General features: G+C 30.8%; 2 protein-coding genes across 3 annotated transcripts; both read left to right on the plus strand.

Moving 5' to 3' along the window:
* Positions 1-1968: 1968 nt before the first annotated feature.
* LOC119830063 (leucine-rich repeat-containing protein 40) lies at positions 1969-8994 on the plus strand. Of its 2 annotated transcripts, none has more exons than XM_038352901.1 (4): positions 1969-2300; positions 7460-7603; positions 7771-7938; positions 8152-8994. In XM_038352901.1, exons 1-4 carry the CDS (start codon positions 2141-2143, stop codon positions 8316-8318), a joined length of 639 nt encoding a protein of 212 aa, XP_038208829.1. In that variant the 5' UTR covers positions 1969-2140; the 3' UTR covers positions 8319-8994. The 2 variants fall into 2 exon arrangements, with proteins under 2 accessions (XP_038208829.1, XP_038208830.1); XM_038352902.1 differs by lacking the exon at positions 1969-2300 and adding an exon at positions 7087-7264.
* A 1888-nt stretch (positions 8995-10882) lies between these two features.
* Positions 10883-11731, plus strand: LOC119830057 (ATP synthase membrane subunit DAPIT, mitochondrial). The gene is made up of 3 exons (XM_038352895.1): positions 10883-11036; positions 11162-11246; positions 11558-11731. Exons 1-3 carry the CDS (start codon positions 10894-10896, stop codon positions 11639-11641), a joined length of 312 nt encoding a protein of 103 aa, XP_038208823.1. The 5' UTR covers positions 10883-10893; the 3' UTR covers positions 11642-11731.
* Positions 11732-12651: the final 920 nt, after the last annotated feature.

Consider the following 12651-nt stretch of genomic DNA (forward strand, 5'->3'; position numbering starts at 1 on the left):
AGACATAGGAAATGTTACATACATAGGAAATTAGATTTTCCAAATTTTAAGAATATATGTATATACACTTTATATGTATAAAAGCATCTATTAAACTACTGCTACTAGTATTAAACTACTCCCTACTAAAAGTTTTACCGCATTTCCTTGTTTAAATAATGAGTATATATGTCTATCACCATCACATGGAATCGGGGCACGGGACTTTAGAATATAGTTTTGGCAAGATTTCAAGGTTGCCAAAGTTGAAATTCTGCGTCTCTGTTTGGCCAAGACATAAAAACAGTGCGTTGAACGAACCCAGTGGACGTCAAATATAACTGACGGTGACGTAAATACATTAGTGATCAGCTGCTCTTGGCCTAAACACAGATAAATATTATGATCTAAGTATCTATTGCGTTTTAAATGTCTCTGTGTAAATAATTACACCAAAAATCCCTTATACATAAGTATTTTGCTTCCTGTGCCTACCGACTATACCTATACCTACCCTACCTACCCTATACCTAACCGACTTTATTGCCAACGTGGAAGCTTCTTATAAGATTAGAAATGAATAGCTAAAATAACGGAAACACCCTAAACTTTTGTTTTTGTTACGGCTTATGAATTGAATCCACATAGGTGATCAGACCCCTGGCATCGCCCGTGGTACATATTATATAAAGACTAGCACTCATGAGCTCATGTGACATGTACATTGTACATATTGGCAAAAAAATATTTTTACCATTGGATATATTTTTTTCTATTTTTTTAAATAGGTCCAGTAAGGTAGTTCCTGAGATTACCGTGTTGTTGCATGAAAACGTTACAAATATACAAAAATACGAAAGCTTCCTCTTTATAATAAGTGTTCATAAGTGAGATTAGCATTTCAATGTTATAAAACTAAAAATTAAGTGTAGATAAATCAAGGTGTAACGACCGGGTTGCGAAGTATTGAGTCATAGAGGGTTTTTCCCGAAGGACGACGAACGGAACCCAGATTCACAGAGGGCTAGGCCCATGAAAAAGAAACACAGACTATACAGACTGGGACTCATTAGAAGCACGCACAGAAAAAAAAACAAGAGTGGCAATAAAACATGAAATCGTATTTATTTTATGTGCTTCTCCTTTCTAGTTTCATCAAAATTACTATTTGTTTATAAAAATTCAAGTGTTACATTGTAGTTTTTGTCATACAATGTCAGTGTTTTGTCCGTTATTTGCGTACCTTGACGTTTTAATACGAGATAATTGTAATTATTATTAAAACAGCTGTAATGCACCTTTTATTTGTAAAAAATGTAAATAAAAATCTCTCGCTTTCGAACATAAAAAGAACAACACGAGGACGCACGAAGTAGAGTTGCTTCCTGAGTAGGCATAACAAGGAACAGGTGTTATATAATAAAATTTAGGCATAGTTACCGCTCTAAGACTGTGAGTGTGAGTTTTTCTATATAATACAAAAATACCACATGTACAATGGATCCTTCTTAAATAGTACAATAAATAAGTAAGTAATCATAGACATTAATATATCTACATAATTACGTATTAAAGATTCATCATTATTCAATAATAAGTCTTTAATTATACAATTGTAACTTTAGACATGATCATCACCCTAACAATTATCATGCAACAATCGTACATCATTTATAAAATCATCGATTATTATAAATGATAACAAAGAGAATCTGATAAGCAACCACGACCTCTTAGCGATTAATAACAAAACAATGGAGCCAGCTAAATCGGTCCATTGTTTATTTCAACTGGACCATTATTTCTCTTTGTCAGAGGATGCGTGTGTATTATGCCTGTCTCCCATATATTTTCCACGTGTTTCCGCGAGGAAAGCGAACCCTCATGAACTACGCAGCAGACTGTGCGAGCGAGAGGGCGATTTGTTGTTGTTGTCGTCTTGCTCTCGCACCATGCTTCTTTGTTTTGGCGATGATATAAATGCAAGCTACCTACGCCGCGCTCATATTTACCAGTGCTGCCGTTCAGCCAGGCGCTACGCGTTTCGGAACGGTGTCTAATATATTTTATTGTTACCTTGGACCCCCGTGGAATACTGTTGTTGTGGCAACACAGTGACCTCTCAAACTGAGGAGTGCAGTGGTGATAAACAAGTGCAGTGATGAGGCCTCCATCGGAATACAACGATACTCGGATGCCCGCTGAGGCGGAAGAAGGCGATCCTAGAGCACCTGCCATGATGATTTGCGCAAGATTAGCTGGCCGCGCCATCATCAGAGTTGTCGGTCGATGTGAAGATGCACAGGAAAACAGCCAATTAGGTCTGTACCTGTAAAATACACTATAATCATACATACACAACACAATTAAAAAAAAAATATTTTACAAAAATCTGAACCGCTTTTAAATTGTTCTAACTAGAACAAATTTAAATGGGTTCACACGGAAGGCACCAGATTTCAAATAAAAAAAGAATCATCAAAATCGGATTACCCAGTTGATAGTTCTGAGGTAACAAGCACAAAAAGTACAATTTTTATAGAGAACTTCCTTCTTTTTTTTTTGGAGTGAGTTGATGAAAAATAAAACTTTAATACAAGCGAAAGTGATTAAGTAAAGCGAAAGTACCATTAGATAGATTGCTATAGCTAGGTGTCTCAAATTCGTAAATAATACACTAGATTTTAAAATATAACGAAACTTAAAATGTAATAAATACAATAGACATCTTCCTAGAGACTTGTACATAACGGAAGATGAATGCGTCACGAACGTAAGGTAAACAACGTTCCTATAACGCCACTCAAACTACTCATTCATTTCAACTTTCCCGCTTAGAATGGATAAATAATGTCATTCTATTCATCACATATTCCGAATAATATAGGTAGCTACTTAGGTAGCAATATTTTTATAAATTTATAAGCAGGTATATTGATACCATTGAATAGCCTAGATATGCATAAAATTTTGTGTAACACTCGCGTCTATCTTATCTAATATTAATTTACGTCGTTGCGGTCTGTAAGTTTTGCAATGTCTTGATATGAGAAACTAGCACACAAGCGCTCATTAATTAATTGCTTTAATGGAAAAGAGGTTGAATAATTAATTTAGTTTTCCATTGGTCATTTGCGACATGTGGGTTAATTTTGAGCGACCTTGACCTGTAGAGTTGATGAGAAAGTCATTAACCTAAGCTGAATACATATATGCGTTCGCTATTACATACAGTTTGTCTTTGGTTTCTAAAACAGGCAATTGCCATAGAAATACTTGCTTTTGAACACGGATTCGTCGGCGGTTGAAATCGCGCGGTATAGATTGTAGTCTAAATAATTTAACTAATATATAACTATATCTCTATATATTAATTAATTTATTTAGACGTCTAATTATTGTAAACGTTTGAGAACAAAAACAATAAACTCAAGTATTGACAACAAATTTTTCAGTTCTTTGTTTTGTCCGTACTTCAACAATCTATTGCATAGTCATTAACCGTAAATAGTAAATGTCATTAGAAATAACTTATTTCCATATGCCAAACACAGACAGGTTCAATCAGGGTAATCGTAAACATGGGTGATTGGAAACATATGTATATTTATTATTATATTATAGACTGTCTGGACCAGTCTCCCCGTGACCACGCTCGCTGTAGTGTTCGAAACGTCGGGTTAATAATATAATGAATAAATCACGTTTAAAATCCGTTAAAAAGTTTTTAATTTCTAAATGTAAAAACAAACACAAGGAAATACAACATATGCATACTAATATTTTTTACTGTAATTGCAAAACTTTCAAAAAACCTTTAATGTGATAATCAGAAAAGAAGAGTTTATTAACACAGTTTCAAGTTTATTGAGAATTGATCCCAATTACCTCCGTTTACAATTACCCTGAAATAGTTCTTTGGTATCATTTGAATGTATTTAAATTAATATTTACTAACTTTTTTATGTTCGAATAAAAATATTTTTAACAAATACTTATGTGATGTATCCGATCGTAGGTTGGCCTCGTTATTATTGCAATGTGAATGCAGTATAAACATATTAGATACATACAGACCATATGCCATACAGGAAATAGAAGAATAAAGGTTACATTTTATTGATGAGACCGTGACTTCCTCGATTTATATGAACGTTTAATTTGAACGCTCTTTGTCAAAATATCTTCAAAGAAATTAGGAATAGGCATTTACCTACTTACATCACGCAACTTTCTATATAGATGATATAATATTATTCATTATTGTGATAATAAAAATTCCAACTGTGATTCGTGATCAACACACAAAACCAAAAAAATATGACGATGTTCTAGCTAACATTTATCCAATATTTTATTAATTGGGACATCAAATTAGCTTAAGCATGCCTTCTAAAAACGATAAAGCACGTATCAGAGTCATAGAAGAGACGATGATGCCAAATAATTAAATATATATCACAAGGATTTAGAAACGAATGGATCAGCCTTTGCGATCGCATGTGTTTAGTTATATAACCATTTCCTGTAATTTGCTCAAAGTTATTTAGCCTGATTTAAACACTCGGCAACCGTGACTGTTACTGCTCAGCTTAAATTCAAATGGCCAAGATTAAGAATAAACGTTATTGTTCAAGGACCAAAATATATACATATTTTTGTTTGTGTTGATCGGATCGTTTTAATTAAATTTGTTATATGTATCAAGTAGATGGTACTTGATACTTTTTCATAAATTAAAAACAGTTTTTTTTCCTTTATTATGAAACAAAATTACAAAAACTGACATAACTACAGATAAAAAATAATCTATATGTTTAGTAGAAAGTCGTTTAACTTATACTTGAGAATGACTGCACGGATTTTAACGATTACTGCTTTCTTCTATTTGTCCTGACCTGAAAGGAGATAATAACTGTTAAAAAATTTAAAAATCCCGGGTGGAGCGGGGCGAGTAGGTATCTAATGCGTCATATAAAGAACTACATTAACTGACGCCAAGTAGACACTACCGCAGATTACGTCATAATGATTCCAAGTTACAATAAAGATACACCTAGCGATCACGTAACAACTTTCTAAAAAATATTCGATCAACTCTTTTTTATTAACATAATACTCATGATTATATGAATAAATTTTTTATACTATTAGAAGTGGAACATAGTATCGATTTGATTAAAATGAAATAATAGAATCAGACCATTTGTGTACATATTTCGAATAGAATTATAATTAAAATTCAGCGCTAATAATTGGTGATTACTTAATAGTACTAGTACCCAATATGTACAGAATATTATGTATAATATCCTTCTGTCAATAATTTATCTAAAGAATAGGCTATACAGCATTTTTAGTTTCTCTATTAAACACACTAATAAGAGTTAATATTATTCAAATGATGCGATGATACAAATTGCAAGTATTCTTAGAGCGATACATGGACCCTTGCTATATGTGGGAAATTTAAAACCTCGTAATTCTCAGTAAATATCGTTAACTATTTAAGGCATTTATACCTCTTTGGTTTTATTTTTATCGAACGAATAATAAATTAAGGGCTACAAAGTTTCAATTGCAAAAAAATATACCTAATTTCATATCGCATTCAAATGTTTTATAATACATGTCAAGATTCGCTCTTATCATATTATTCTCTTTTGCATTTATATTTTTCAATCCACGAAGACATAGCTCATATAGTAAAGGACTATTTTCTTTTATAATATTATTATATTATTTACTAGCTGCGCCCCGCGGTTTCACCCGCGTAAGTCCGTATCCCGTAGGAATATCGGGATAAAAAATAGATGTTGGCCGATTCTCAGACCTACCCAATATGCTTACCAAATTTCAGAGGAATCGGTCAAGCCGTTTCGGAGGAGTTTGGCAACGAAAACTGTGACACGAGAATTTTATATATATAGATTGTCTTAGCAGATCTTAGCGTAATTTGTGTCTATCGAATTAGGTTACAAATTCATTTTTCTAGTGTATTGGCATAGATTATATTAAATAACAGGTACATAGATGAGATATTGGCATAAAAATTTATTTGACACTTATTAAGTTTTAAAAGTACGAAAAGTCTGGGAATTTCAAAACTTTCATACTTTAACGCAACATAAACGATTAACGAACACGAAAGGTCATAGCTAAGCACGTACCAAACGAAGAGTATGAGTAAAAGTCTAGATCTAAATATTAAAATAAACGAGAAAAGCAATCCAACTAATTAAGTTTATCTTTTTTGAAAATGATATTCCAATTAAAAATAGAATGTGATAAATACAGTCACACATGGCGTAGAGTTTACACATATGACTTAATATTGTGTTTAAAGCTTAGAGAATACATAAATCAGCTATAGAGTGCCAATTACACTCAGTATGAACTCTAAGTACATTTCTAACTAACTAACATGCGCGTCTTTTTCTTGACGCAGTGTGAAAATAATACTCGCCACATTGATATTTTCAATGTGGCGAGTATTATTAACATAACAATATTATTAATAACATACGCTCCACATTGAAAAATTACGATGTGCGGTGTCATGTTGTAAAAATAATTCCCACAAGTAAAGAAAAAGAAATAATAAAATTTTCTTTTCAACGGTTAATAGTATTTAATTAGTAATTGCTATGTATCTGAAAAAATTTAAAGATCTGAACTCATAAAAGATTAATACGCTGTAAATTTAAAAATAAAGCACCTAATACGCAAATGTAAGATTGTGACAACGAAACGGCGAGTATTAAATAAATTATTCGGTGTCTAGGTAAAATGTTTCCAACTACCTACATTATTTTATTGACAGCTACCTTTGACAGACTTTGACATTTAGTGACAGAAACATAAAATTCAAATATGTCAAAACAAAAGTGGTCAATTATTTAAGTATTAACTTCTACTTTTTATTTAATTGTGCAATAATTTTGCGTACATTTAATTTGAAATGATTTTGCAACTAGTATAATTTCCCAATTAGAAATGTTCCCTTTCTGAATAATTTTTAGGATTTTGTTTTTGAAGCAAATAGCCTTGGACAAACTCACGTTAAATTGGAACAAGTATGAATTATTAATAGAATATTGGTCATTGGACTATTCGCGTTACAGATACATAGAGTATCTGAGTCTACGTTTAAGTCCCGTTGTGAAACGGCGTATAATAATTCAGTACTCATTGTAATACTTGTGCTAATAATCCCGCATAATGGCTTCAGCAGTAACTAGAGTTATTCTGAGATGTGAAGATGCTCAAGAAACACAAGTTTTAGGTATTGATATCGTAGAATTATCCTGGACATGAAAATAACAATCAGTGGTTTATTATTGAGTCTACAGCTTCCCTTAATAATTTTCCACCATCATAATAAATTGGCATTAAACTATAAAATGGAATATCATTCAATGTGAATATTGTATAAATTATTTGAAACTGCAATCAAATTAAATTATACATATTTTTTCAGATTTATCGGAATGTCAACTAATGCAAGTTCCTGATGCAGTTTATCATTTAATGCGACACACAGAATTAAAGAGCTGTGATCTCAGTGGAAATGTTATAACAAAAATACCACCAAAGTTTACTGTTAAATTTAGTCTTATTACAGGTACCTATGCTCCTTGCAATTTTCTTTAAATATATATAAAAAGCTTCTTCAACAACACATTAGTTTAATTTTACATCAATTTAATTTCATGTTTGGATTCATTAAGGAAGTTTTAAATTACTTTTATATATTATATGCAAATCCTCATAGCATATTATTTTTTTCAGATTTGAATCTTTCAAATAATCAAATGGCTAAGTTGCCGGATGAGCTGTGTACTCTAGCCTGCCTCGAGCGGTTGGATATTTCCCACAACTCCTTTGTAGCCCTACCTCACATTGCCTTCCAATGTCCTAGTCTGCACACGCTGCTTGCACATCACAACCAAATTATTGGTACTTGATTTCTTTTTACCTTAATTCAAAATATAATTTTTTTTAATATATCAAGCAGTATAAATGAGCAAGTAATAAATTTATGTAAAAAAATCCTTTTGCCACAACAATACAACACATAGCAATAAAATTTTTTATTTAAAATGTCCCAAATAATAATTTATCATGTTTGATGGCTTTTTAATTTTTATACTACTTGTTTTCTAATTACAGAAGTGGATGTCGATAGATTAGCGAGATCTCGTGCCCTCGAATATGTAGACCTTAGTGACAACCCTATTCCACCACGCACACATGCAGAGTTGAAGCAAATCACACATCCCAGGATATCTATATCTGAGAGACAGAAGGAAGACTGGGAAGAAGATCTCTTAATATAGAAGGAAATGTCCTTAATTTCTGAGTACTAGATAATAAGGGATCAGTGTATGTTATGTCCAATAAGGGACTGGTCCTCATTTCAACTGTGATTTTACTGTATTTGACCTAAAATATGGTAATTCTAGTTTCATAGACTTAATTTAAGCCTAGACTGCCTAGGTGTTTCGCAGTATATATTTAAGTGCTCAAATACTACTTATTTTTTTTAATAACAATTTCTATTCAATTAAAAAACTATTATTGTGTGAAGTTGTTTTAGTAATAAGTTTCTGAAAAGAGGGTGCTCAAATGCATGCATAATTAAGTTGTGAGTTGTTGCTGAAAGAAGAAAGTTTTAGAAGCATCTTAAGTGCAACTCAATACTAAAAAAATTTTAGCAGTCAGATGTAAATATGTATTTTGATATCATCCACTATGTTCTTTTATTATACTTTGAAGTGGATATTTAGTTATTTTTGTTAATCTATTAATTTCTTTTTGGCCTGATTCTTAGAATCATTTGTCACTGTTTCCTTAATTTTGTGTATATCTATTGAAATTAATTGTAATTATTAGTCTATTGAGACTGTACATTCAAATTTTAAAAGAGGTTATTCAACTATAACTGTTTTAGTTACACATATAGTTAAAGTTGGTAATGCCAAAATTGTTTAATATTTTAACTGAATTATTATATTGATTTAAATTTTTTCACAGGTGTATAACATAAATTACTTTCTGGTTTGGGAAAATTTCTTCAAACCTTTCTTTACATAAAGCTTTTGAGATTTTAGTGTATAATGAATAATGTATATAAACCTTAATAAAAGCTAGTCTTAAAGACTTCGTAAATAATAAAATCTAAAATCATTTTTATAATGCTTTTATAGTGTAATGTGGTACTTTTGTAATCAGTGCGTTTGAAGTTTATTATTAATATTGTACAATACAAGTCTCATAAAACGACTTGAAATTTATAAAATTAAGTTTTTAAGCAAAAACAAAAAAAATATTGAACCATTTCTGCAAGAAAAGGGTGGTTGGTTAGAAAATTAAAAATTTAGCAGTGGGGAAGTTTATTTTATGATGTATAAGCATCTGAGTATTATATAACTTACATTAAAGAGTTTGAAATAAGGTATAAAAAATCTCTTGTATATTTTTTTAATTAAAATCAATTAAGCAAATATATAAAATTAAAAATTTGGATTAGGATGGTGATGCTCTCAATACAAATAAACTTATTTTTGGACGTTTTTACAAAATGTGTTTTAGATTTGATTTTGATTTACTTCAATTACATGAAATGAATGTATAATATTATATAAATAAATGCATTTCGTAAGTCTCCTTATTTATTTATACCCGACCACGAACGCGACTCTGCAATAGCAAATTAGCCTGTCCTCCGATGTTCTGTTCTTTATTATATACTAATAGGTAATAGTAATGTAAGACTATTTAAAGAGATTTTATAAGTGGCATAGTTTAGGTTCCACACTTGAAATACATATTTATTTAGCATTCAAACTAAATTTTAATACATTAAAACTTTTTTTCCACTATTGCTTAATCTGTCTATGTGGTGGAGTGGGGCAGCCGGAAGCCCACTTCCTTATCCTTACAAGTCTCTTTCAGCCTGCAATCGACCTTACGCCTACGCCTTATGCCAAATGCTCACCAGCTCCATTGCCGACGATGACATTAAAAAAAATAATAATAAATAAAGCCTATATATTGCCCAGCCTTTTTTTTATTAAAATCTGTTTATTAATTCCGGAGATTAACGTGTACAAACAAACAGACACAATTTTTTTTTGAATTCGTGTTCTATTACTCTTTTTAAACCCCGTTCCATGATTACTTTTTTAATATCTTCAATGTACAGACACAGTATTTTTACTGTTTGTATGTATACTACAATACATATAATAAAACATATAGATATATACAACCTTTTACTTTCCAAAAGAAAATAAAGAGGTTGTAATGGCCTAGACCTTTTTAAATCTCATTGAGAAAAAATATTTTTGACATAAATAGTACAAGTTTACAATCTACAGAACAAAATTTATTTAATCCGTAATACCCAAAAATTATAATTACCTTGAAATGGCCGGAGGAGTTGAAGATGATCCGAAATTAAAAGGCATAAGTAGATATTTTAATAGTGAAACAAATAGAGGGAGAGCTAATGTTAGTATATTTTACTTATTACCGATTATGTTAAATGATTTATTAATCGTAAATGGGACTATACATTAATTATCGCATATCACAAAATACTGATCTTTACGATTGATGAAAAATATGTATTTCAGGTAACAAAAGCAACATATGGTTTATTAGCGCTCTACTATGTTTACTACAAATTATTTAAGTCATCACCAAAGAAAACACCTACGAAATAGATCACCATTATAAAGAAGAATAAGTAGGTAGAAGATATTCCATTAATGTATAAGTAAAATAAAATGTATATATATGACACTACTTTGATATCCACAACACTGCTTTCCCAATTTTCAAATTTGTAATGGTAAAATAACATTGAATATTACAGCAACACACAAAATTGACGATGCCTTGTATTGAATGCGTCTGAAGAAACCAATCAAAATGACTTTGTCTATGTCAATTTTGACGTTAGCAGTTGGGAACATAATCGATCTGTCATTCTCTATTCCATCAGCCGACTACTGTGCGTTTTCAGGTTGTTATTACATAAGATTTAACAGGTACGATTAATAATTAATAGAAACGCTCTAATATGCCTGTAAATTGTAGGTGCTTTAGTAAACAAGTTTCTCGAACTATACTGCAATAGTAGCGATGTCTTAAAACTTGTTTGTTCATGTTACAGAATGGCCGGAGAACCAGTTGATGAATCCCAGTTTAAGGGACTTTCAAGATACTTCAACAGCTACACAAATAGGGGCAGAGCAAACGTATGTGTTTCAGCATTCAGAATTTTTAATTTTAAGTTTGATCCAAAATTAATCTGAGTTTGTTCAATACATATTAGGGCGACTCCAGAGATAAGTTTATAATTCCAAATTGTAACTCTTCCATCATAAGTACATTACATGAAAATATAGACAAAGGATATCAATGGAACAATTACAAAAATATACAGAAAGACCACCAAATTAAGATTAAGATGTAATCTAGAATTAAGATATAATCTTAATTTGGTGGTCTTTATTATTTATTTGCTGGTCTTCGTTTTATTATTCGTTATAATTTTTGTATTTTACAGACAGCAAAAGCTACCTATGCATTCTTTGGAGTTGTGATATTATACTTTACATTGAAGCCAAAGAAGGCAGCACCTGCAAAATAATGAGGAACATTCAAACTGTTAATTTAAGTGATAATATGGTTTCTTTTGATCAGTGTATGATAGTGAAAATAAAAATCATGTAAAACTCAGAAAAATGTCTGATTGTTAATTTATTGAATCACTTACCCTAAAACTCTTGAACAAAATATAATATTCACGCCATTAGTGTTATCATATTTGTCACAGTACCACTAGGCTTTGTTTCACACTGGTTAATATTTATGGGAATATAAAATAATGAAATAGGTTCGCTATATTTGCTTATTGGGTATTTTCTTTCGGAAATTAAATAGACATATTGGCACCACATCATTTAAATAGACATCTATATGATCCTGTTGGTGACACCATTATCAAAGAGAATATTTATATGATCTCTTGAGAAAATGTTTCAAAAAATGTGGTGTGTTTTCCTTGCTTAAACTATCTAATTACTATATAATTACAATTTCGTGAAACAAAATCACAGTGCTTTTGTTTCATAAATGTAAAATATTAAGGGCGGCATGTGAAAAAAAAGCCAAAATTAATAAATATTAGTTTATTTTCAAAGTTTACATATAGAAACAGCGCTGGACAGAAGCACAATCAAAAAATTACAGATCTTTTAAAGTGTACACACACATACATACATGTGTAACATTCTTTGGTGATTAACATATCCAGATACTAGAATTAGTGAAAATGAGTATTTACTATTTAGATATATATTTGTGGTGCTAATTTGCTTAAAAAAACATCTCATATTCCCAGTTTGTTTTTACATACAAACAATTAAAATATTTAATGAAATAAAAATACATAGTTGTGTATCTAAAACACATTTGAGTTTACCTAGTAAGGTATTAAGCAGCTTTGAAATTATTTTTGTACGTCATTACATTGAGAATTGAATCTTTTTTAACACCAGGTAAAATTATCTGAATAATATCATAGCCAAAGTAAACTCTAATAGTATATTTTGTGCCATCTATCACTAAATATAAGAGTAATCAAAGCACTAGCACCAG

Source organism: Zerene cesonia, chromosome 11 (assembly GCF_012273895.1).
Source record: "Zerene cesonia ecotype Mississippi chromosome 11, Zerene_cesonia_1.1, whole genome shotgun sequence".
NCBI classification, from domain to species: domain Eukaryota; kingdom Metazoa; phylum Arthropoda; class Insecta; order Lepidoptera; family Pieridae; genus Zerene; species Zerene cesonia.

Coding starts and splice junctions, on each gene's coding strand:
- LOC119830063 (XM_038352901.1), top strand. CDS start 2,141: ATGAGGCCTCCATCGGAATACAACGATACTCGGATGCCCGCTGAGGCG. Junction 2,301..7,459: donor ACAGGAAAACAGCCAATTAG/GTCTGTACCTGT, acceptor ATATTTTTTCAG/ATTTATCGGAATGTCAACTA. Junction 7,939..8,151: donor ACATCACAACCAAATTATTG/GTACTTGATTTC, acceptor TTCTAATTACAG/AAGTGGATGTCGATAGATTA.
- LOC119830057 (XM_038352895.1), top strand. CDS start 10,894: ATGCGTCTGAAGAAACCAATCAAAATGACTTTGTCTATGTCAATTTTG. Junction 11,037..11,161: donor TATTACATAAGATTTAACAG/GTACGATTAATA, acceptor TTCATGTTACAG/AATGGCCGGAGAACCAGTTG. Junction 11,247..11,557: donor CAAATAGGGGCAGAGCAAAC/GTATGTGTTTCA, acceptor TGTATTTTACAG/ACAGCAAAAGCTACCTATGC.